Below are 26,161 nucleotides of genomic sequence, written 5' to 3' on the forward strand. Positions count from 1 at the left end.
AAGGGGAGAGTAATGTGACCAAAGTAAGGACATTCCTCTAGTTTTTTTGTTTGTTTTTTGTTTCTGTTTTTTTTTGTTGTTGTTGTTGTTGTTTTTCCGTATGTGTGTGCATGAGCATGCCCTCCAGATCAGTCACATGATCTTTCAAGGAACCCCGGGCCATCCAGGAGCTGGTCTTGCTTGCAGCTGGGTGGGACATAGGCCTCTCCAGTCCTCCTGCTCCCTGATCCCCTGAGCTCTGGGGAGTGGCCTCTGTGCACACTTCCTCAGAAGGCTACAGGAATTAGAAACGCATTAACAACAAAAAGAAATGTGAAAATTTGGTGGTTTTTGAAGTACTAAAAGCAATGAGCAAGAGTAATGGGAGGGAACAGGGGATGAATAAGAGCCACGCATGGGGCAGACTGCTGTGTCACCCCATCACCCTCATTTGGGGTTCTCATGCCATGTAGGTTCTGATGGACAATGACGGTGGATCTGAGGCTCTACGTAGTCTCCCATTTCCCCCTGAGGCAAACTTAGGTTGCAAGCTAAGAATTTTTTAAAAGATTTTATTTTATATGTATGGGTGTTTTGCCTGCATGTATGAATGTGCACCACAGGCGTGCCTGGTGCCCACAGAGGTCAGAAGAGGGCATCAGATCCTATGGAACTATAGTTACAGAAGGTTGTGAACTACCACGTGGGTGCTGAGAACTGAACCTGGGTCTTCTGTAAGAGTAATATGCGCTGTTAGCCACCAAGTCATCGTTGGAGCCCCTAGAATTTTTCACTTGGTTTAAAAAGTTAATATTTGCCAGGCGTTGGTGGTGCACGCCTTTAATCCCAGCACTCGGGAAGCAGAGGCAGGCAGATCTCTGTGAGTTCGAGGCCAGCCTGGTCTCCAGAGCGAGTGCCAGGATAGGCTCCAAAGCTACACAGAGAAACCCTGTCTCGAGAAGAAAAAAAATACTTGTGATCATATAAGTGATATTAAATTCAAACCTTAGTGTCCATAATGTTTGGTCGGAACATAATTCTCAGGGCTGCTTTTCTAAGCAGAAGCCCTGAGGGTAAGTGCTTCCCATTTGGACTTGGGCCTCTGCTTGCCACAGCCTGCAGGGGGCAGCAGAGAGCCAAACACGCCGCAGCAAGGCCACTTAGTGTGGCCATGGGAGCATATGAAATGGGGGTGGGGACAGGCTGGGGGTTAGTAGAGAGTTATGAGATGAGTCGCGGGGGGGGGTGGTGGTGGTAGGAATGCCTGGCGAAGTAGCCCCAAGAGACCAGGTAGGGGGTGACAGTAATTGCGGAGGTAGAGGTCAGCCCAGGTAAACCAGGCAGGCAGTAAGAAACTATAAGCTATTTGGAGTGGAAAGGACAAGGGCTGTGGGTACAGAAGAGCCCAGGCAAGGCAAGAACACTGAGGAACACAATGTAGGGCAATGATTTAGGCCTTGGGTGATGGAATGATAGCATCAGATTTGGGGGTGTGGGAGAACAATGGCCTTGGGGTTGTGCCTCGGGGCTGGGTATCGCAGATATCCGAGGACAGGCAGGTGAGAGAGGCTAGGGGAAGTTAAATGGTCCATGAAGTAGGTGCTCACTGTCCTTGTGTTTTCGCCTAGGGTCCTGCTGGGTATGCAGTTGTGCCAGTTTTCTTGTCCCCCTTACCTTGCTTTCCTCTGTCTCCACTGCCACCATCACCGTGCAGTGAACTTGGCTGACTCCCAGTTCCTATCGGGACCGTTGAGGCAGCTCTTGGAGATGGGGGGCTCCCTGTGGTGTTGTCTTCTGGTTTTACTAGTTTAGGTGCCAGCCTTTGAGCCAGGCCTCTTGTTCTGCCTCAGAGAAGTACTTCTTAGTGGACCAGCATATGGGGATGCTCCCAAGTCACTTTTAGAATGCTTGTATGAACCCCCAAAATGTACACAAGCACAGAGACTAAAAACATCTGGACTTGGGTAGGACTCCGTTGATAGAGTGCAGGAGGTCTTGGGTTTGGGTCCTCACACTAAATAAAATCATGGGCAGTGGTAAACACCTACGAGTCCAGCACCGGGATTTGAAGTTCAAGACCCCCTCAGACTGTGTCATGAGTTTAAGGCTAGCCTGGGCTACACAAGACCCTGTCTCAAACAAAACCAGACAAAAGTCCTTTAGCTATGATTTTAAGATTCCTGCCCCTCTGGAGCCAGCCAAGCTAGAGATCTGGATTTGGGGATACACCCTGTTTTGAGGTTGGGGCTGGGCTTGACATGAGGGTTTAACTCTGGATGTTGTCTGTCCCTCCTAGAGGTGGCCCTGCCCATCCTGGTAGCATCCATCCCACTCTGTCAGTGTGTCCTTAAGTAACACTGACACCCAAATTTCTGCAATGAATTAAAATCTTCCAGACAGCACAAGAGCTCTCCTCCCCTCCCAGAGCCCCAGTGAGCCAGGCCATATGGAGATTCTAGAAATCTCCTTGAGCTGCAAACCTACTACCACAATGCAGCCCTACCCACCCACCCCTGTGGTGGTAGCTAAGAGCCACCGTGGTCACAGGAATATGGGCAGGCAGAATTTTATTGAGGTGGGGGGAGGTTTAGACCATCAGGAAACAAAAAGGACTACTATTGCAGGCACAGTCTGATTTAGGAAATTATTAGTCACTCTAACTAGAAATAAGTAGATTACATTTTAAAAGAGATTAGCTCAAGTCATCATCACAAGGGGCATTTTGTATGCAGTGTTTCCTGGGGAAAGGAGCTGGGGAACTTAAAGGATTGTTTCAAATTACTCAGATTTAGAAAATCTAATTCAACATCAGCTTCTAATAGAAGCGGTCCCAGACATGATGGATTTGGGTGGTGGGCTCTGTTAACAAGTCACTGTGTATGTGTATGGGTGTTAAAAAGTCAGTGATTTTCCAGAGGTGGAAGGCTGCACAATAATCCCCACCATCTACAATTATATTTTTATGTTTACTATTTTTTATTGTATGGTTGTTTTGTCTGTATATATTTCTGTGCTCCACATGTGATACCACAGAGGTCAGGAGAGGGCATTGAAACCCCTAGAATTGTAGTTTCAGATGGTTGGGAAGCTGCCATGTGGGTGCTGGGAATCAAAGCCAGGTCCTTTAGAGGAGCAGTCAGTGCTCTTAACTGCTGAGCCGTCTATCCAACCCTGTGTTTATTAATGGTGTGTGTGTGTGTGTGTGTGTGTGTGTGTGTGTGTGTGTGTGTGTGTATACACATGCATGAATGTGCCAGGCACATGTGTAGTGATCAGAGAACAACTTGGAGGAGTCATCTCTCTCCTTGCACCATGTGGATTTTGGGGATGAAGCTCAAGTTGGTAGGTATGGTGGCAAGTGCCTTCACCTGCTGAGCCATCTCACCCAGCTCCCATGATCTGGTTTGAGCATTTCTGTCACCACCCCCCAAAGGATCTTTTTAATAAGCAGAAGTGATATTAAAATAATCTTACTGTATTGATTACAGTGTTTGTCACCTACAGTATGTTCTCAGTACTGACTGCCCTTGACTTGTTTCTCCCCCAGGCAAACATGAGACTGCTGGGGCAAAGCTCCTGCAATCTTATCAGAGGCTGAGGTGAGTGCATAGGACATCTTGTCCCACGTCAGCAGGAGCTCAGAGGACGTCCTGAAAGAACTCATGAATCCCCGACCTCTAGAGCTCACTGCTCAGGAACACAACTTTTAAAAAAAATTTAAGAAGTTCTTGGAAAAGATTAAGAGGAGGGTCCAGATTTCATGAGGAACCGTCTAGCTATCGTATTTTTTACTCAACATTTTCCCTCTCAGATGCTCTTGAAAGGCTGTAAAAAAAATGAAATATCATTTTTGATTGTGCATTTGAGACAGTCTAAACAAGCAGTTGTGTTTATTTCCCTTCCTTTCTCTGGCATCTTCCCCAGTGCTGGGCATCTGCCTAATATACCCCCTCCCCCTCCCCCCTCCTCCCCCTTCTCTCTCTCTCCTCCCCCTCCATCATCATTCCCCTCCCTTTCTCCTCCTCCTCCTTCCCCATACAGGGTCTTGCCAGTAGCTCCATGGTCTGGTCATTGCTATGTAGCCCAGGCTGGCCATGAAGATCTGGCGATCCTCTTGCCCCGGCCTACCCAGCACTGAGATTACAGGCACATGGCCATACCTACTATTTACTATATTTTCCCATCTGCCATGGGTTCTTCTTTTAGCTCATGCTTCCAGTTTTCTAGTGTTTAAATTTTGTTTTGTTTTGTTTTTTCACATTTTGGTTCTTCTGCTGGTGTGGTTTGTATTAAGGATACAAGAGTCCAGATAGGACCCCACACACAAAGCCTGGGTCCAAGAGCAGCTCTGTGGGAGCCAGGGTACCCTAGTGGCTTCAGAATGTGATGGAGAAGTCGATGCCAGGACTGAGGCAGTGAAACCCTCATGTCCCTCTGAGACACCAGCACACAACACCTGTGCAGAGAGACAGGGCCAAGCCATACTGCTGGGCCATTTTCTTTAAAAGGAAATCAAATACAAACAAAGCTAAGAGCTTGAGTGATAAACTCTCACATTTGTAGACATGTAAACTAGTAACATGAGTAGTTCTAACCCATTTTTTTTTTTTTTTGTTTCTCTTTGGCAGCAAAATCTCTGTGGTCCCTCCTACGCCACCACCACTCAGTGAGAGCCAGTGCAGCGGCAGCCCTGGCAGGGTAACTCATCTGTCCCTGGGTGGGAAGCAGGAAAGGAAGGCCAGGGAGGATGCTGGAGAGATGGGCCAACAGATCCTGACTTAGCTGGAGCTGGAATGGAGATACGTTTTCCTTTTCACTCCATTGCCAGGGACCATCTGTAGTCTCAGCTGGCTCTGTCTGCTTGCACCCTGAGACATCTTGTCCTGAGTCTTGTCACCAGCTCCCATCCCTGACTCTGTAGTGTGCTTTTAAATGTGCATGGGTCTGACATGTGTATAGGGCAGGTTGTGGGGGTGGGGGGGCATCTGTGGAAATGAATCAGTGTCTGCAGGCTCTGGGGAGACCAGAATCATTTCTATCCAAAGAATTTAGCTGTTTGACCTCAGAGTTACCTTGGTTTTCCACCTGAGAAGTGGAAATAATTCTTGGACTTGTTTCCCATGCAGGATAATGTCTATGTGTGCTTGGAAACTAAAGTGCAAGGAATTGTATGGCTTTTATTATCTTCAGCAATCTGTGGGTTAAGAGAACGGTTCTATCTTACATGGGATAATTGACATGTCCATTTGAGAGATGAAAACATGTTCATTGTTTTCCAAGTTCACAGACACCCTGGGGTGAACCTCACAATTCTACTCTATTTTCTCCTGCAATTGTGTTCTGGGGGCATATTTTTGGGTGAATTGATGGATAGTTGGTTGGGCAGGTAGTTGTATGGGCTGGGCAAATGAATGTGGACAAATGGGCAGTCAGTGGGTAGATGGATAAATGGTCGATGGATGGATGCATGCATGGATTGTTGGGTGGGCGAATGGATGGATACACAGAATGTTGAGGCAGGTGGATAGACAAGTGGAAACTGGGTGGATGGGTGGATGGCTAGATTGATGGACATTGGATGAGTGGATATGGATGGATAGATACAGATAGAGGAATAAATAGTGGCTACATGAGTAGATGGTGGGTGAGCAGACAGTTGGGTAGGTAGGTGGATGGATGAGACCTGAACAAAGTTACTGTTTTTCCCTTTTCTGTGTCCCTTTTGGGGGAGAGAGCTCTGTCCCTATGTCACCTGCATTCTGTTCCTTCTACATAGGATTTGTGTAGGGCTATGAAAGGAAGGAGGTCACACAAGCAGTAATTAGCTGAGTACCATCTGTGAGCCAATGACATGTCAGTCATTATGTCTAAGAGGGAGTTGTTACCTTCTTGCTCCATTCTTTAATGAGGCCCCCAGACACAGAGGAAGATGGCTGAGGGCTGGGGATGCCTCCTTCCTGGGGGCTGTGCCTTATCCCCTCCAGACACACACACTTGTGCCCACACCTGTACCCTTTCCCCCCCTTCCCACCTGCAGTGTTTGGGGACTGGCGGCCTGGAGGTGGTGGGACAAACACAGGTGGTGGTCTAACAGCTATGTCTGTTTCAGTTACAGGAACTTGGTCACTTTAGAGGATTTAATAAGTCCGTGGAAAACTTGTTTCTGTCTGTCACCACCCAGATGAGAAGTAAGTGATACTCGGGATGTGTTCTTCCATCCTGCCCTGTGCAGGCAGCCCAGGCGGGAAAGCCATGGGTCACAGAGTGGCCTCTGGCTCCTTGCGGAGGACAGGCGCCATTTCAGTCTATCGGCCTCGCTCTGACCCCTGCTTGTCTTGCCCAAACCTGCCCAGCTCAGCAGCACAAAGAATTCCAGAGAAACAAAAACAAAACCTGAAAATATCTTGCAATAAATCCAAAACCCTGGCCTTTCTGGCTGGCAGGGCCAGGTATCTTCCGCTTGTCCAATCTTCTCCCTGGTAAACTTTTCTGCAGGTGGCAGTAATCCCCCAAGCTGCAGGTGCAATTGCCCCTGCCATGGCTTGGCAGCCCATCTCTTTCAGCATTCCTCTGTTCAGATGTTCTTACCCACTTCAGCTTCTCAGGCCTCCTAAGATGTCCAGACCTGGGCAGTGATAGAACGGGTCCAAATGGACCTGGGGCACCCATTTCTCTTTCTCTACCCTCTTCTTTGTCTTCCATTTGCCTCCCTCTTTCTGTAGTTGCCTGTGATGGTCTCATTGTTGATGGTCTAAGCAGTGGGCTGTCCTGGGCCTCTTTTTAGGAGGAGGAAGCTGACTTTGATGGACCTGTCTGCCCCTCTGAAGACATCAGCTTGGCTGTGGCAGTGGTCTGTTCTCTGCACAGCTGATGCCAGTCCCAGGGCAGCCTTACAAACCAGACCCCTCCCCAAGTCCACATGGCTTGTGTGCATTCTCTATTGCTGCAAAAAACACCACTCTCATTTCAAAGGAAATAAGACATAGTTTGTTCTGGAGACAAAGATGAGCAGCTCTGGTTACCCTAAGTCCCACAGTGAAATACAGTAAAAGTTTCATGGAAATTCTGTGGTAATAATACAAGGAAAGCCATAAATTAAGAACACTTTTCAAATTTAGTGGTGGAAACATCAAAGAACCGGGTTGTGACAAAACGGGGAAGTTTCTGTTAGAGGCCTCGTTACCTGATGACATCTTGGGCTTTGGGTTGAGGGAAGCCCCAAGTTTATTCATATATCCCAAAAGGATTTACCCAAAAGTCACACAAGGATGGATGTTACATCATACACCCAGGTAGACAATGAATGGCTATTAAGGGAACTAACTATAGCCCAAGATAATTTAGCTTGAGCCTACAATATTCCAACTCTCTACAGACATTCTAATCAATCAGCCTTGCAGAAACTCTAACACAGGCGACTTCTTTCTGGAAATCCTAGTTTGCTCCCTCAGCCCAAGGCTTCTATGGAGCCTGTGCCTCAGAATTAATCCCAACACTGAGATTCCTCAGCCACCAAAATCTAAAGAGGCAGGATACCCATGTCACAGCACATGTGCCCTCAACACAGGTAGCCCTAAATGCAGAGGTGCACCTGATGTAGCCCCGTCCCCACCCCTGCCCTGGCACTTGAGACTTGTCTACATAGATGGGGTGGGGGTAGCACCTGTCCTCAAACAGGGAAGTCAGCTGCGACCTGCAGTCTCTATGCTTGGCCTGCCATCAGCCATAGGCAGAGACAGCCAAAGCCACCTGTCTGGGGCCTGGGAATGGACATGTAGCATTTGTTGGTGTGGATTCCCATTTCTTCATTTTGTTCTTGGTGTGTTCCTCCTTGCTCCATTTTCCTCAGAAGCAGGTACAGAGGAAAGCCCAATTTTGGTGGGGAGGAAGGTGGATTAGTGCCTGGAATCCTCAGGGAGGGGCTTGAGAAGGGCCCAGAGCAATCTGAGGACCAATGGCCTAGGTTGCTAACTTTGGTTTGGAACCACAGGGTTTGAGAATGGCACCCTTTGTCTACCAATGTTGTCCAACACACCTAGAAGAAAGAGATTCCACTCCTTTATAAAACCCATAAATGTTGCACGATGGGCCCCCGTAGCAGATGAAGAGTGGGTTGAATTGACTCTTACTTGGGAGCAATCTGTGTTTCTTTCTGTTCCTCCTTGTTCCCCTTCCCACACTCCTATCCTCTAGTCACACTGATGTAGAAAGCTACTTGTCAGAACCCCAAACTTCTCAGGTTCTCCTCTACTTGAAGCCATGACCTTCAAATGGACCAAAAAGGCACAGTCTCAAACTAGTGTGACCAGACAGATGACAGGCAGATGTCCAGACATAGGAGCCTTTTGCACCCTCTACATCCTGGCTGCTGCAGGATGGTTGTCATTAAGGATCTTGCCATGTGCTTGCCTTTTCCAGTTGCTAGCATCAACTGATGCCCCCCAAGATACTTCTGGATGGTATACTTGAGAATGCTGGGGTGGTGTGGTTCTCTGAGAAGAGCAACTGGGAAGCAAGATGGGCAAACTGGGTGCCCTGGGCTTGGGAAGCAGGTCAGGAATCTCCATGTTGAGGAAAGGGGACCTCCCAGGCTCTCCCCAGACAGTGCAGACAGCAGGTGGCAGGCAATGGAAGCATGGGGTCACCCCAATGACGTCTCCATGTGTGGACCAGCACACAGATGATGCTCATGAGTTCCCAAGGAACTGCTGCAAGGAGCACAGCTGGAGTGAGTCATACCCTAGATCCCAGAGAACTGTTGTACAGTCGGGGGATGGTCTCACAAGTAACTTTAATATTCACAATCCACCTTGACAATCTGAACATTGTGTTAGATGAAACAGAGGTAAGATTAATGTCATCTGTTCATGTTAAGAAAACATTTTAGAATAGCATAGGCAATTCAAGTTTCATCTCTAAGTAGAGAGTGCTATGAGGATAGTTGGGGTATGGAGCTCTGGGAAGAGGGGCTGGACCTGAGGGGGAGTCTGGAGCTTCTGTTTGCATGGGGTTCCCTCCCTCCCACTTTATTCATTGTCATTTTAATGTGTGTCCCAAGCCAGTTCCTCATCCTACATAGGCCACAGAAGCCAAAACAATTGGACACTATTGTGCTGAGAAATCCAGAATTTCACAGGCATGGTTACTAAAACAGCTATCAGGCCATCTCAAGTCTTATCCTTTCCAATAGTCACAGGAGAAAGTAGTTGGTCAACAGTCTCTATCAGGAACCCCTAAAAAGCTAGCTTCTTGTGTCTGGGTAGGTAGTTGATCACACGGATGGCCCAGAGCACAGGGAAGCTGATTGAGAAGTTCCCTTTGGCTGCCCACAGAGGCACATGGCCATTGTGGACCTTTGAAGGGGCTAGCCTTTCTTCTTCTCTGCCTCGGGCACACAGTCACCCCCTAGTGCCCTTTGCTCTACCATGGACCTGCCTCCCTTGCCTAGTCATCTTTTTTGTCTTTCTGGCCCCTAGGCTCTGTAAGTCTTGGCAAAGTTTCACGCTCCCAAGTATCACCCCTTGTGTTTGTTTTCTAGAGCTCTCCAAGTCCCAGAATGATGTGACTTCTGAGAAGCACCTTCTGGCGATGGATCCCAGGCAGTGTGTGGTCCCCACAGAGAGGCGGAGCCAGTCAGACACAGCCGTCAATGTCACCTCCAGGGTAAGCACTGAGGCCTGGGGGCCTCTGCACCTTCATGTCATCTTTTCTGGGCTTTCGGGCCTATTTTCCTCTGCATTCACTGTTCTTTTGATAGAAAACCTTAATCATCCAGGAAAACCCAAGTGTATATAATCCTTATTCAGGCACATCTGACCAAAGGAGGTGGAGTTTAAGATCCGAGCCAGATGCAGCTTGTGCCTGCATTCCCCGTTATGTGGGAGGCTGAGGTGGGAGGCTTGTCTGAATCAAGAAGTTAGAACCAACCTGAGGGACAATGTGAGACTCCCCTTCCCTGAAAAAAAAAGATGATGATGATGGTGATGATGATTCAAGATCACTATGGAGAACTGGTCAGATCAGGGGCAGACTCTAACCGGATCCCACTCTCCCAAGGCTGCTTTTCTCTGGTTTCAGTGCCACACTCAAAGCAGGTCTTACCTGCAGGGCTGACCTGCCATTTTTCTGGGGTCTACAGTCTCTTTATGCAGAGGCCTTCCAACTTCCATTCAAGGCAAAGAACCTTTGTTTAGGCTCTGCCTCGGCCTCTGCTGGAAAGTGAAAACATAACTCTGCACATGGTGAAGGAGCAGGAGGGCAGCTTCTACCCCGGAATCTAAAGCAACAGAGTTCACTGAGAAAGCAGAGCTCTTACGGAGACCATCACAATGCCTTCTACCTAGTGGGTTATGCTAAAAACAGGTGCACTGAACTCCAGATAATGCTGGCTTTGGAGTCAAATACTGGGGTTCCAGTTCAGCCCAGGTGACCTGGCAGGCAAGTGTCAGCACCTGTTGTTTGCAGTCCAATGTGTCTGATCTGCTGGTCTCTATAGGACCCACCATGTCCCTCTTCTGTGACTGTGTGCTCCATCTAAGATGTCCCCAGACTGTCCTTTTTGTGACAGTGGTGAATGTAACTTACTTCTGGAACATGCTCTAGAGTAAGGGTTCTCAACCTGTGGGTCCTGAGGCAAACCTTTATCCCCCCAAAATATTTACATTGTGATTCATAACAGTAGCAAAATTACAGCTATGAAGCAATGTAACAATAAATCTTTCCGCCAGCTGCCCGAGTTCCGCCCACCATGTGGGTGGCCAGAATAACACACAGAGACTTATATTTGGTACAATGCTGCTGGCCAATTATTAGGATTTCTTAATATGCTTGCTCTGTCTTAAGTATCAACCATAGCCATAATCTATATATTTATAAAGACTTAACTGATTAAGGATGCTGTGTTTGAACTGGTCCCATCGTGGTTTGGAGGCCGAACTATGGAGTAACTTCTTGAGTCGTGAGTTGTGGCTGGAGGAGAGCTACTGGACTCTAGTTAAGATGCAGATTCCAGCATCACCGAGTCCTCACTGGGTGAGATGCACAGACTCCAACATCACCGAGTCCTTACTGGGTATGAGATGTGGAGTCTTTGGTGACTTTCTGCTGAGCTTCTGGTGATAAGTGTCTGCTGATGCTGACAGTTTTCCAATGACATGTGTCTCAAATATTTGAGATGTTCTCAGCAAGGCTTTGAAATTCCCAAGTGCAAACATTATCTGTTCGCTGGAGCCATCCTCTTCATCAAGTAGACAGATGGGGGCTAACACAGGGTTCACGGGCAGATGGGGGCTAGCACAGGGTCCATGGGCAGATGGGAGCCAGTACGAGGTCTACTTTTAAATTGCTTTGTTCTGGGCAGATAGTACCTTAGTTGTCTACCTAATCACAGAATAGACTCACAAGACCATGATCAAAAACCCGAGTTTTACTCAGAGGTCAACCAACACATCTAGCAGCTAGGAAACCATGGTGCCAGGAGTAGAACCTAAGTTAGATGTTGTTAATTTCTAGGCTGCTTCCATTTTCCCTGTGAGGACAAGGGAAGGCCTGAAGGAGGAGGGTTAAGGAAGGGAACTCCCAAAGTACATCGCTTTCCAGGTCAGATGAAGCTAGTCCGATAGTGGCACTGACTGAAGGCTGTCCGCATGCCAGGCACCATCCTCTGCAGAGAGACCATGTTGGCATTTATCTTTAAAGCCACTCTGTAGGATTTGTCCCCATTAAAGATGAGGACATTGGGGTAGAGAGCTGGCAGAGGACGGTGTGGTCAGAAGGAGAAGGCCAAGCTTAGAGTGTTCCAGCCCCTCCCCCAGCTCCTGCCACAAGAGGTGCTGGTTTTTGTTGTTGTTGTTGTTGTTGTTGTTGTTGTTTTCTTGTGAGATGTGCCCCATGCTGGGTATCTCAAGTTCCCTTAGACCTCACTCCTGGCATTCTGAATGCTGGTGTCACTTGGCATCCTTGGCATGCCCCTCCCCTGCTGAATGAATCTATGGGACAGAGCCTCCCAGGCAGTCACAGCCCAGAGGTTGTCTGAGTTGTGAGGGTTGAGGGAATCCAAGCAAGGTAGTACAGGAGAGGCTGTGGATAAATAGCCGTACCCGTGTGGATGTCCTCTTGTGGCCACACACTCAGCGTGGTCCAGCTGGGAACCCAGTTTGTAAACTGTGTTTTACTTCAACTAATTTGAATTGAATCCACCCCATGTGGTTAGTGGCTTTTGATGAGTACAGCTGTAATATTGTAGAAGAAATGCTAATTATTAGCAAAAGAATAAAAGAATACATACTCTTTTGTGGTTTTTCAGGACAGGGTTTCTCTGTGTTACAGCTCTGGCTGTCCTAGAACTCACTCTGTAGACCAGGATGACAGAAAACTCAGAGATCTGCCCGCCTCTGCCTCCAAAGCCCTAGGATTAAAGGTGTGAGCACCTCCCAGCAAGAATACATATAATTTAAAGATGTATTTTTTTCTTTTTTGGGAAGTAAAATTGTTTATCAATATGAATACTATATTTCATGTGATTGCATGCCATGGTCATTATTAAAGCCAGATTTTAAATGTTTTAGCACTTTCTGTAACCCAAAGTAGCCCACGTGTCAGTGCTCACAGCTGTCCCTAGTGATTTTGCCTTAGCATCCTGCTGGTGTGTGGGGTGTGCATCAGTCCAAATACAAGTGTGTCTTCCTACCCAGCTGCCAGAAGTTAGTGCGTGAGAAACATCACTTCACAGACACAGGCTGCACTTGCTGGCCTCTTCAGCCGCATGGGGATATGGGCTATGATTTCTTGTTTTTACCCTCTCCAGAAAGTCAGCTCACCAGATATTCTGAAAGCCTTCCATCAAGAAGATCCCAAACACCCTCCCAGCCCTGTTTTGAAGCAAGACCCTCTCCCAGCCAGTCCGACACACAGCTCTGTCTTCTCTGGAGGCCTAAGACACGTGAGTCTTGTCCTAATACTCTCAGAAGATGTGTGGCTCTCAAGGCATCAGGGACTAGAAATGTAGCTCAGTAGTAGACACAGACATAGTGTGTACACAGCACAACTGTTGGATCCCCAGTACCAGGGAAGAAAAACCAATCAAACATTGTCCAGCTGGCCTGGCATGGTGCATTGGATGAGAACTGCCCCATAGGCTTGTGTGAGGGTGTTGGATCCCCTGGAGCTGGAGTTACAGACAGCTGTGAGTGGCCATGTGGGTGCTGGGAATTGAACGCAGGTCCTGTGGAAGAGCAGCTCTTAATTGCTGAGCCATCTCTCCAGCCCAGGCTCATGTATTTGAATGCTTGGTTCTCAATTGGTGGAACTGTTTGGGAAGGATTGGGAGGGTTGTCCTTGTCGGAGGACATACATCACTGGTGGCAGGCTTTTTTCAAAAGCGCATGCCATTCCCAGTTAGCTCCTTCTCTGCTTCATGCTTGTGGAACAGATGTAAACTCTCAGCTACTGTTCCAACTCTGTGCCTGCCTGCCTGCTACAATGCCCCCCCACTATTGATGGTCAAGGACTCACCCTCTGAAACTGGAAGCCCCCACTAAACTTTCTTCCACAAGTGGCCTTGGTCATGGCAATAGTAATAAAAAAGTAGCTAAGACACAAGGAAAGGAATAGATTGTTGTCTTGTGGTCAACACTGGAGTGTAAGAGTAGAGCGTGGATATGGTTTTCATGTCGATTTAAAGCTAGGGAAACCCTCAAAATATGTTGAAGCTGGATTTCCTGTTCACCTATTTAAAAATACCATCTTGTTGAGAGCATTTTATACCTTCAGAAAGTAACTGGTGATTGTGCTGGTTTTTGTCAACTTGACACAGACTGGAGCCATCTGTCTCCATCAGATTGGCTCATGCGCAAGTCTGTTGGGCATTTTCTTGATAAATGATGGAAAGAAACTCCGTCTTCAGGGCTGTGTTTTGTGTTTTGATATGGGTTTTCTCTGTGTAGTTCTGTCTTTCCTGGAACTTACTCTGTAAACCAGGCTGGCCTCAAACTCAGAGATCTGCCTGCCTCTGCCTCCTGAGAGCTGGCATTAAAGGTGTGTGCCACCATCTTCAAGGAAGAGCTTTAAAGTTTATTTTGTTTTGCTTGAGACAGGGTCTCTGTGTGTAGCCCTGACTGGCTTGAAACTCACTATGTAGACTACACAGTCCTGGAAGTCACAGAGATCTGCTTGACTCTGCCTCCCAAGTGCTGGGATTAAAAGTGTGTGCCACCCAATCCAGAGAAAATGTTTGAAAGTTTGATGGTCTCATTTATCAAGATTTCTTTTCTGGGTATTCCTGTAGTTTGTATCTTCATGGACTGTGAAGATAGTGCCCTGTTTTTCTACAAGCTTTAACTAGAACTTCCCTTTCATATTTCCATCTGTACTCTGACTCGTTTGGTAGGATGCACAAGTTGAGGCTGATGTCACGTGGCTATTTAGTCAATACAGCATCCATTGTTTTTAAAAGACTGGCTGTCCCCTTGGTCATTTTGTCCCATCAAGTCTTATGAGCATGGTCCCTGTTCTGGACTTTGTTTCCCTAGTCACTAGACCTATGCTTAGGCCAAGACCACCTTGTCTTGTTTGTAGTTTTGTTTTAAGTTTGGAGGCGTAAGTGTATCAATTTTATTCTTCCTTTTCGAGATGGCTTCGTACTGTTCTAAATCTGTTCCGTTTCTCGACTGCATCTGTAGTCACCTATCCACTCATTTGCTAAACAAACCTAATGCTTCTGATGCCCAGAATTTTGAGGCGGGAACCTGAGGCCTTGATTAACTGTAGTTTTGATTGGTTCTGTGTTGTTATCACAGAACACCACTGACTTGGTAAGTTGAAAACCATAGAAATTTACTTAGGATTCTAGAAGATGTGTTTCCAAGATCAAGATGATGGCAGATTCAACCTGTTCAGGGCCTGTTTCCTGCTTCGTGGTGGTCATCTCCAAGCTGTGTGCTCACCTGGTGGAAGCGGTGAGGGAGCTCCCTTTGGCCTGTTTCATAAGGATATAACCCCATTCACAAAGGCTCCACTCTCATGACATACTCTCAGTCTCCCCATATCATAGGTTTCAGGGCTCACATTTGAGGATAGCTCAACACCTAGGGCTGTTTGTGTCTGAGACTAGTCTAGAAAGATGTAAGGCAAGAGGACTTCTCCATGAAGATCAGGTGGGCAAGGCTGGTTCTGGAACCTTCCTTTCTGATGTGGATTCCTGTGGTGGGCTCAAGGCAGTGACAGTGGTCTGAGGGCAGGGAGACTCTGGGAATGAGCCAACATGAGCCCGATGTTGACTCAAAGGGACCCTGATCCAGGAGGACAAGGCTGAACTCACTTCTCAGAGAGCTTGAGAGACTGAGTCTGCACAGTTCCTGGCATCTCACTGGTGTTGGCTCCACACTCCTTCATGGGCCTAAGTCACCTTCTTACAGTTCCAGAACCAACATGTCTCTAAGAACACTTGAGATAGTGCACACGGTACTGTACACCCTGCCTCCACTCTGCTTTGTCTTTGGCTGCTTCCCTTTTCCATCGTTCCCTCCACTCAACCACATGGTCACTCCCTGCCTCTCGAGCCCTTGGACACACAGACATTCCCAAGCCACTCCCTCCTTCTCTGAATTTCTGTTTGGAGGCTCCTTTTCAGAGAGGTCTGTCTGTTCCCATTTCACTCACCTGCTCCAGTCACATCGTGTCCTTGGCATCTCCTACCTGAGACCCACTTCATTTATCTGCCTCTCATCAACTGTTCATTAGAATGCAATCCCCAAGTCCCCTGAGCAGTGTCTGACACTCAAGCGACCCTTGCTGAACATCAGGTGAATGGGTCAATCAGAGCCACCGTGCTCTGAAAGACGGTGCTGATGGCTTCTCATCTCTCACATTCTCCTGTGACCATGTGGTGGCCACCATTAGTCCATCTCACAATTGAGCCACCTGAGAGTCAGGGGTCAGGTGGTTTACCAGAGTCCTACAGGGACTGCAGAACTTGGGGTCAACTAACCCAGGGACTACAGGATATCAGGTATGACCCACAGGCTTGTTGAGCTCTTGAATGAACTGGTTTTTCTTATTTGCACCGCCCTTGTTTCTTCTCTCTTTCTAGCTGATCCCTGCCTGGAAAACCTTCAAGAGTTAAGATTGGGCAGAGGGAAATGGTTCAGAGGGTAAAACTAAGATCATGATGTCTGGAGCTCAAATCCCTGGGACCCTATAAAAGCCAGATGCTGTGGCATGTGTCTACAATCCCAACACCCTACAGTGAGATGGGCGGTGCAGACATGGGAATGCCCCAAAGCTCAAGGCCAGTTAGCCTGGTGTAAATATGGTGGAAGGTAAAGACTGACACCCAAGGTTGTCCTCCAACATTCACACAGACACTGTGACATGTGTGCCTTCACATGAACATGTATTCATACGTATACATATGCAGCATATAAAAAATTGAGGTGTTTGAAGAGGAGTTAGGACTAAGGAGGAAGACATTGTGGTGTGGGTCCTTTTTCCTACAATGGTTTCTCTTGGCTTAAACTCAATAGGGCACTCCATTCTCTCTCTCTCTCTCTCTCTCTCTCTCTCTCTCTCTCTCTCTCTCTCTCTCTCTCTTTGTGCTGTGTACCCTTCAGATTTATGATGGTGAGATTAGATTGTCCTTAACTGTAATGTCTTCTTTTAAACCAAAGCAGTATTTGCCTAAAGGATTCAAAGTCCCGTAAGGCAAATAACCACCATATCATTTCTTGTCTGAAGATGTTGCCTACTGTTCCTAGAGAAATTCACAACTTTGAGAAACAAGGAGCTGGCTACGAAAGCTGGTGAAATCTCCCCTTATACATAGAGACGGGGAATAAACAGAGACAATCACTCAGCCTCCCAAGTAGTGGAATCAGGGCACAATTTAAGCAAAATACTATTTTGGGATGATGTTAATAACATCTGAAAAATGCAAGGCAAGGGCTCAGAGCAGCAGGCATCTGAAAAATGGTAAATGGAAATTGTTATAGCCTCCCCTGGAGATATATGTACATATTCAAAAGCCTTGAGGTGTCTGCTTCTGCCACAGGACTGTGCGCACGCTTAACACACCCCTGGCCACTGCAGATTCTCCTGAACAATTTAATAGATGGGAAGTATTTCTAAAGTGTGTCCTAAATGTTGCCCTACATGTGCATATATGGATGTTCAGGGCAGCTATGTTTATAATTGTTCTAATGTTGGAAATTTGGCAGCAACCAGACAGAAAACAAGCTGTGGTTCATATGCACATAAAATGCTTTTAACTGTGTAAACACCAGAATAAGGCAGAATATTTGGGAGGGGACTTGATATCACTAATGAAACCATAAAGAAAAATGATGTTGATTAGCAGAGGGTTGTGAAGCAGCCCATAATCAGACAGGAAGGGCAGAGACTGAAGGAGGGCATATACTCAGAGACTGAGTATAGGGCATTTCTGAGATCCCGGGGATGTTTGTTGTTTGTTTTTAATTGTGTGTGTGCGCGCACAGCGTGTGTGCATGTACACGCGTGCTCGTGTGTGTGAACAGAGGCATGCACTTGTCATATCATATGTGTCCCAGAATAACCTCAGGTGTCGTCGTCATCATCCAAGTCACCTTGTTCGAGACAGGGTCTCTTGTTTCCACTGCTTATGCTTGGCTAGCTGGCCGGATGGCTTCCAGGGATTCTCCTGCCTCTGCCTGTAGGATCACTGAGACTATGGATGTGTTACTGTGTCTGGCTTTATGTGGTGGCAGGGTTACGAATTCAGGTTCTCATGCTCACCTGGCAGTGGCTTTACTTGCCAAGCAATCACCCCAGCCCCAGTGTTCTTTTTCTCAACATGGGAAGGGGATAGATATTATTTTTATGGTTATTTATTTATTTATTTATTTGTTTGTTTGTTTTTCGAGACAAGGTTTCTCTATGTAGCTTTGGAGCCTATCCTGGCACTCGCTCTGGAGACCAGGCTGGCCTCAAACTCAGAGATCTGCCTGCCTCTGCCTCCCAAGTGCTGGGATTAAAGGCGTGCGCCACCAATGCCCAGCCAGTTATTTTTTTAAACTACTCTTGTGTATTACATGTGCTGTTTAAATCCTGTGTACGATTCACAGCCAAGAAAGACACAAGAACAAAGGAAGAGGTTCACCCAGCTTGCAAAGGGCCAGGAAGGTGTGGAGTTACCTGCAGACACTTACACTCTGGGCACTACCCACAGGCCAGGTTCTAAGCCTGACTGAGCCGACACAGCTGTATGAAAGAGATTCCCGTTTTATAAACGAGGAAACTGAGGAAAAGTGCTAGAGACTACACAGCCCGCAGGGCACTCTGTAGTACTTTTCCATGTGTTCTTGGCTAACTGGGTGTATAACTTTTTTAAAAAAGTAATTTTCCTAGTTTTTCTGCCTTTGTGACATAGACAGGCCTGGGACTCAGCTTGAGATGATGGTAGATGACCTCATGACCTTCAGTGGGTCCCTGACCACTGGTGGATGGACAGTTTTTGCTTTGACCTCAGTTTGCTTTTCTTGCTCTGTAGACAAGGCTGGCCTGGAACTCACAAAGATATGCCTGTCTCTGCCTCCCGAGTGCTGGGATTAAAGGTGTATGCCACCAACGCCTGACAGTTCAGTTGGCTTTTCTTCCAAAGGCAGACAGTGCCAGTTGCTCTGATAGGAATCAGGTCTTGGTTGCTCTTTCAGGCCAGAACCTTTTGGATGACTGGAGTTACTGCTCAAGTTTGCAGCTTGCTCTGAAGTTCTGTTCTGGCTCCAGAAGAAACAGAACTGAATCCCAGACAAGGAGCTGGTGGGAGGGTTATCAGCCACCGCCAAGGAATTTCATATGGAGGGCAAAGTACTTCTCCTGGGCCGAGTTCTAGGCAAAGGACCCTTTGAGGTGTTTCCCAGTCCTGGGCATCAAACCAGGGCCTTCTGCATTGTAGGCAAGTGCTTTGTCACTGAGCTACAGTCCCAGGAAAAATGTCATTGTAATGACTAGAGTTCTTTAGCTCTTCCTTTCCTCCCATCCCTCCACCTCCTGCCTCTCTAGGCAGCTCACTTTTTTTCCTTCTCACACCTCCCCAGTCTTCATTTTTAACCCTCGCTTATTCTCACTGCCTCCCCATGCCACGTGTCTTTGAATGTATGCTGGTTTAAAGTTGTTTTCCATTCTGACTGTCACGTGGTTTGGTCAGACGACATTTCTCTGAGCCTGGGTGTGGCGGTGCTGGCTATATTCTTGGCATTAGTTAAGGCAGGTTCCAGGCCCTGTGAGTTGGTTTGGGCTTTATCTGTCTCTGCCAGCTATGGCTTTCTGCTGTAGACTTTCTTGGTTTCTTTTCAGGGAGTTTTATGGTATGGAGGGTATTAGAAGCAGAAGTTATTTAGGCTTCGCTGTCCCTATAAAGTCGGCACTGACCCAAACTATTCACAAATGGTGTCGGTTGTTTAAGCAAATTTAATAGTGATAAGATGACTTAATCTTTAGGCACAGGCATCCAGTGATGTCAACCTTCATGATTCATTTAAGCTTAGAGTGCTCTAACATTTGAAGGTAATTTCATTTTTATTTTAGACGTCCATAGAATTTAAATATAATTTATTGTTATCTTCTCACAATCCACATAAGTCATTTTGTGTAGTTCCTCTTCATAACACTGAGGTCGGTACTGTTTTTCTCTGTTAGACTTTGACACAGCCAACTAGTAGCAATTAGTCCTGGAGCCAATTTCTCTCTGATTCTAACCTTAGCCACTTAGTCTTTCATCTGCTGCTTTACACACACCGTCCAGCCATGGATGCCATCTGGCCCAAGAGTTATGTTTACAGAACGGCACATGAGCTAGTCCACTTCCTCCCAAAGCCTTCACGGTAAAGACTTTGGCTGGGTAATCTTTATTGCCAGGCAGAGACATAGGAGGCAAGGTCTGCTGACAGTCCTTAGATTCCTTATGGCCTCAGCAGTCACCAAGTGGCAACTTGGGTTAGCAAAGTGCATACTGGGCTGCATCTATCAGTTTAACATGAGTTAGGGTACATTCTCTATGTGAATCATGATTTATCATGAGAGCAGAACTGCAAAATTGTTAATGTGAGTTAATTGATTATGTCTGCCGTTGATTTCAGGGAAGCTTAACTAGCATCAACAGCACCTGCACGGAAATGGGTAATTTTGACAATGCCAATGTCACTGGAGAAATAGAATTTGCCATTCATTATTGCTTTAAAAGCCGTTCTTTAGAAATACACATCAAGACTTGTAAGAACCTCACCTACGGAGAGGAAAAGAAGAGAAAGTGCAATCCGTAAGTTACTGGGACTTGCTTTGTTTTAATTTAAGTTTGACATCAGGCAGCTGTGGGTAAAGACACGTCAATAGAGGATCAAAGTCTGGCTCAATAGACCTTAGCATTGGGGTATTTTAGACCATTTGAGTTGCCATAATGGATGGGTAAGAAACAGCAGAAATTTATCCTCACAGTCATGGATATTGCAAAGCCTAGATACTGACAAAGCTGGTGTCTTTCTGGTGAGGGCCAGCTCCCTAGTTCTCAGATGGGCATCTGTGCCTGTCATCCCATGGGAGAAGCAGGGAAAGGACAGCTCTCTGAGGACTCCTTTATAAGAGCACAAATCCCCATTTATGAGGACCACCCTCACGCCTAACCGCCTCTAAAAGTTCCCACCTCCAAATAATCGAGTGGGAGTTTCAACACAAGAGTTGAAACTTTGAGGCATAAACATTCAGGGTTTGTCAAGGAGCTGCAGCCAATCAGTAGGGAGAAGGGACCTTCAATAAAGGGTGGTAGAAGTTTAATTCCGTCCTGGAAGAACAAAGTTAACATCTCCCTTCACACAATTCATAAAGAACTTTTTTTTTTTAAAGATCCATTTATCTTGTTTTTTGTGTATGGATGTTTTGCCTGCATGCATGTGTACCATGTGTGTGCAATGCCCATGTGTCTTGATTACTTTGCTATTGATGTGATAAAACTCTATGACCAAGGAATCATACAGTTTCAGAGGGTTAGAGTCACTGATGGAGTAGTAAGGGAACAGCTGAGAGCTCACATTGACCCACCTCCACAAGGCAGAGAGGGAGGGAAGAGGCAGAGAGAAACTCCCTGCAGAGACTGGGATTGGCACAAGTCTTTGGAAAAGTCAAAGCCTGACTCCAGTGACACACCTCTTCCAACACAGCCATGCCTCCTAATCCTTCCCAAACAGTGCCACCAACTGGGAATCAAGTATTCAAACATATGAGCCTATGGGAGCCATTCTCTTTCTAAATACCAGAAAAGAGTGTTGGGTCCCATAGAACTAGAATTACAGTCACTGTGTGGGTGCTGGGGACTGAACCCTGTGGCAAGTATTCTTAGCCAGTCAGCCGCCTCTCCAGCCTCTCATAAAGTAATTTGTAAAAATTTCCCCAGTGATATAAAAAGAGATACCACTATTATTTAAAGGTGATAAACTAACCAAGATGAGCAAAGGTTCCCATAAAGGCATTAGCCACTTGGGTTTCCCCTGTGGTGAACCTTCTGTTCAGATCTGTGGCTCATGGTTTTATTATTAATTTATTACTATTGTTGTTGTTGTGTGTGCACATATACATGTGTATGCAGGTACCTGTGTGTATGAAGCTGGAGATTGACGCAGGGCCTCATTCATGTAAAACTTATTCTCTGTCACTGAGATTGCATCTTCAGTACATCCCCAGCCATTGGGAATTTGTATCTGGGTGCAAAGGATTAGGCCTCATCCCTGGTGCATGCTGAGCAAACCCACTGAGCAAGCTCCATTGCCCTAGGGAAATGGTCTTAAAACCCTGTTTAAAATGGACTGGATCCCTGTTTAAAATAGGGTTTGAAAGTTCTACATCTGTTATGTATTTTTTTGCATCACTTATTCCAGCTATTGCTTCTTTTCTGGGTTGTTTGTGATGACTTTTCTCGTGGAGAATTTGATGTGATACATTTTCCAAAAGCCTTTCCTTTTAAGGCCTGCCTCTGAGGGTGGAACTCAGGTGGAGTGTGTGCTTCACATATGCAAGGGTCTGCTGTGATCACCAGCGCTGCAAGGAAAAAGACAGAAAGAAAACTAAAAACAAAAGCAAGATGTGTATATGGGAGACTGAGATAGGAGGCCTGGTGAGTCGAGGCCAGCCCAGACCACATAGTGCGTTCTGGGGCAGTCTGAACTATGTAGCAAGATCCCATTTCAAATAAAAACAAAAACAATCTCTCTAGCAACAATAGTTTTTAAAAAAATCTGCCTTTTTGTGTGTACAGAATTCCCATGACACTTTGAAATTATAGATACATGAACATGTTTCTACTTTCTTCATATATGTGTGAATATATATATATATATATGAATATATATATGTGTGTATGTGTGTGTGTGTCCGTGTCACTAAGTACACCTCATATTAGAAGTAGGAGAACTGGTTTTCTGGTGTGGCTTAAAGCAAGGACTTTCCTTCTCCAAATTGTTTCAATTACTAGCTCTTGCAAGTGATGGTAGGGAAAGCAGTGGATTGATGAGCTAATCAAACTCTTCTCCACTCTAAAGCCTTCAGTAGCTCCTCAGTTCTGCCTGCCCTTCAAAATACAACTTTCTATAGCAATTACAATTTTTCCATAAAGATCCCCGTATTGCCTGATCTTGGCTTCCGTTTCTCTGATGACATCATAGCCCCAGGGATTTGGAATAGTCCTAGCCCCAAAACACCCCCTGACTTTCACATTTCAAAATTTAGTCAAAGCAATGTTTATGTATACAAAGAAGAAAGACTGAAAATTAATTACTTAAACCTTTTAAGAACTAGAAAAAAGGTAAATTAATTCTTTTTTTGTGTAGGTGCATTCCACAATTGCACTCTCTCTCTTTCTTTCTCTCTCTCTCTCTCTCTCTCTCTCTCTCTCTCTCTCTCTCTCTCTCTGAGACAGGACCCTTCCCCCCCCCCCCCACACACACACAGCTGAGCCTAAAGCTGATTGGCTAAGCTGGCTGACCAATGAACTTTCACACACACTTCTGACAAGATGGGATGTCTTCAGGTGGAATGGCTGTCACATTCCACTCTGATAGCATCAGCCCACATTCTTTTCTCAAAACCAACCAGAGGTGCTTCTCACAGCCATCTTCCCTTGGCCTTTACAGACCTCGTGGGTACCAAACCCAGAGGGAAGGGAAGTGCTAGTTCCTACTACATGGTTGACCCTCCTCCGCCAAAGGGTCAGAATCAAAAGTTCCTCACACAGTGCCGAGGCTGCGCAAATTGTGTGCTGTAGGGGGTGTCTTGGTCAGTAATGTGCTTGCTTAGCAAGTGCGAGGACCCAAGTTTGGATCCCAACAAGATCTGTGCAACAAGCTGCGCATGGTGCTGCATGTCTGTCACCCCAGTGATAGAGAAGTGGAGACAGGAGGGGCCCTGGGGCTTGCAGACCACTCTAGACAGTCTAGACTAACCAGGGAGCTCCAGGAGCTAGGTTGTTAATAATGATAGCAATAATAATAATAATAATAATAATAATAATAATAATAATAATAAGGTTGAGGGCAATTAAGGAAGACGTCAAACTTCAACCTTTGGCCTCCATGTGAAGGTGTACAGGCACATGTTTGTGTGCACACGCATGCACACACACTCACACACACTCAAGTCAGAATGCAAATCTTGTCTATCAACTCAAGCTCCAGCCGCTCAGAGAAACCATGAATGCTGCATTGTAGTTCCCTCTACTCTCTTTTTCACCCCATGTTGAGTTCTCCCTTTGTTCTTCTACCTCTGCCCACTAGGTATGTCAAGACCTACCTTCTGCCTGATAGGTCCTCCCAGGGAAAACGCAAGACACAAGTCCAAAAGAACACTCTGGACCCGACTTTCGAGGAAACCTTGAAGGTACTTGCGGTCCAGACATTCCCGAGTCTTCCCCCATCTCAGGCTGGGTCTAGGGTCAGAGGTCAGTGTGCCTCCTTGAAACTCTTGGGTCAGTTAAATGTAAGCGCAGATACCTATACATTCTTCAGGGCTCTGTCAGTCAGTGCTGAGTTGATAGAAGGCAGACATCGGCCTTCCTACTCTGACAGACTCGGACATAGCTTTGGATTAATGGTTCCTAAGAATGCACGTCTCAAGCTAACAAGTAGATGGAGAGCGGAGAGGGTCCTGAGAACAAAGCTGCTGGGTGTTACTCTCCACAGAAGTGCCTCGTTACTAGAATAAATGAAAACCGCAGATTTCTTTTCTTTTTATGAAAAAAGTCATTTGTATAGAAACAAAATTATAGGACCGGGGAGATGGCAGTAGGTAAAGAATCCAATGAAACCAGACTCCAGTGTCCTACAGCAAGATGGCTGGTGGAGACGGTGGAGTCCTTAGAAACTGCAGGGCACCTGGTGGACACAGTGGCGAAACAAGAGACCCTGTCTCAAACAAGATCGACCTTTGACCTCCAAAGGTGTCTATGCAAGTGCAGTACTCACATGTACTCACATTGGTATGCAGATATTCACCTTACACACCCATCATGCACATCCACTATACATGCTCATCATGCACACGTCACATACACACGCCCTTCACACATACGTCATATACACACCCATCATATACACATGCTTCATGAAGACGTCATATACACACCCATCATATACACATCACACACACAAAAAGACAAATTATAAAGGAATCATTTGAATCTTCACTTTCTGGATTACTAAGAATCCGGATCTTCTTTTGAGCAGAGCTAGGCCCTTATAATCTCATGTGAGGTAGAGGAAGTCCCAGCCTAGGCTGTGGCTGCTCCAGCCAGATGGGCTGCCTGGATCTGTGGAAACCCCAGCCACAACTGGCAGCTCAGAAGCCCTGCTGTCTGGTACTGGCGAGGCATACGGGCTTTGTCTGCCTTTCTTGGCAAGTAGTAGCAGTCAGGGGCCATGTGGGGGCTGGCACAATGCCTTGAATTCATTAAAAAATAATAATAATAGCCATTGTTCCCCGGGCCTCTGCTCTGCCAATTGCTTCGTGCACACACTGAGGATGGTATTAGACTCTTCATCTGCCAACGGGAAATTAGACTTGGGGAGTTCAAGCAGCTTAGCCTGAACTCACAATGGAGAGGCTGTCCTGGAAAGTTCACAGAGGTAGGAATCTCCTGCTCTGCTTTTAAATTGCAGACTCTGACTCAGCAGGTGTGGGCAGGGCCTGAAATGCTCTGTTCCCACAGACTACACTCTGCTGGCCACCCACATGGGAGCCACTGCAGCCAGGCCTGCTGCCAGGCCTGCAGGTGACTCGCTTACTGGGAGACATTTGAAAATTATCTGCCACCCGGCACATTTTAGATTGATATTGAAATATGCATCATAAGTCTAATAAGATATTTTGTCCAGGACTGAAGAGGCCCAAGGAATGAAATATGAACTATTTTAGATAAGTATTTAATTATATAGTTAAATTAAAAAAGTCTTACTTGCCTTACTTAAATTACCTGCAAGATCTCAAAGAAATCACAGTTATAATCCATTAGGTATATTTTAGGGCCCTAGGGATTTTTTTTAGATCTATTTGAAAGAATAATGTCTTAATTTTATAGTGTTCTAACACAGGCCAAACTTACTCTTGAAGAAACTCCTGCAGCCAGGCATGATAGTGCATGCCTTTAATTCCAGCACAAGGGAGACAGAGGCAGGCAGATCTTTGTGAGTTCAAGACTAGCCTGGTCTGCATTGTTCCAGGTCTATTTTTGAAAATCTGTAGTAGGAACTAGCACTTCTCTTCCCTCTGGGTTTGGTACCCACGAGGTCTGTAAAGGCCAAGGGAAGATGGCTGTGAGAAGCACCTCTGGTTGGTTTTGAGAAAAGAATGTGGGCTGATGTCATCAGAGTGGAATGTGACAGCCATTCCACCTGAAGACATCCCATCTTGTCAGAAGTGTGTGTGAAAGTTGAGGCTTGTGCTAGAGAGGTGGCTCAGCTGGTAAAGTACCTGCCACATAAGTGTGAGGACCCATACCCATGTAAAAAGATAGTGTGACCTTAGTGCTCAGGAATAGAAATGGGAAGATCCCTGGAGTTCATTGGTCAGCCAGCTTAGCCAATCAGCTTTAGGCTCAGCTGTGTGTGTGGGAGGGGGTCCTGTCTCTCAAAAGAGAGCTCTTACATACTCATACAGCGTATTCCACACACACATT

General features: G+C 46.4%; 1 protein-coding gene across 2 annotated transcripts in view; it reads left to right on the forward strand.

Annotated features, from left to right (window-relative positions):
* Sytl3 (synaptotagmin like 3) overlaps positions 1-26,161 on the forward strand; it is a 51,584-nt gene that overhangs the window by 18,373 nt on the left and 7,050 nt on the right. For both annotated transcript variants that reach the window (XM_035440436.1, XM_035440437.1), the window contains exons 4-10: positions 3,527-3,578; positions 4,608-4,677; positions 6,089-6,167; positions 9,518-9,642; positions 12,785-12,919; positions 20,088-20,266; positions 23,766-23,868. In XM_035440436.1, the coding sequence (XP_035296327.1) occupies positions 3,527-3,578; positions 4,608-4,677; positions 6,089-6,167; positions 9,518-9,642; positions 12,785-12,919; positions 20,088-20,266; positions 23,766-23,868 (743 nt within the window). The remainder of the gene's footprint in view (positions 1-3,526; positions 3,579-4,607; positions 4,678-6,088; positions 6,168-9,517; positions 9,643-12,784; positions 12,920-20,087; positions 20,267-23,765; positions 23,869-26,161) is intronic.

Source organism: Cricetulus griseus, chromosome 2 (genome assembly GCF_003668045.3).
Source record: "Cricetulus griseus strain 17A/GY chromosome 2, alternate assembly CriGri-PICRH-1.0, whole genome shotgun sequence".
NCBI lineage: Eukaryota > Metazoa > Chordata > Mammalia > Rodentia > Cricetidae > Cricetulus > Cricetulus griseus.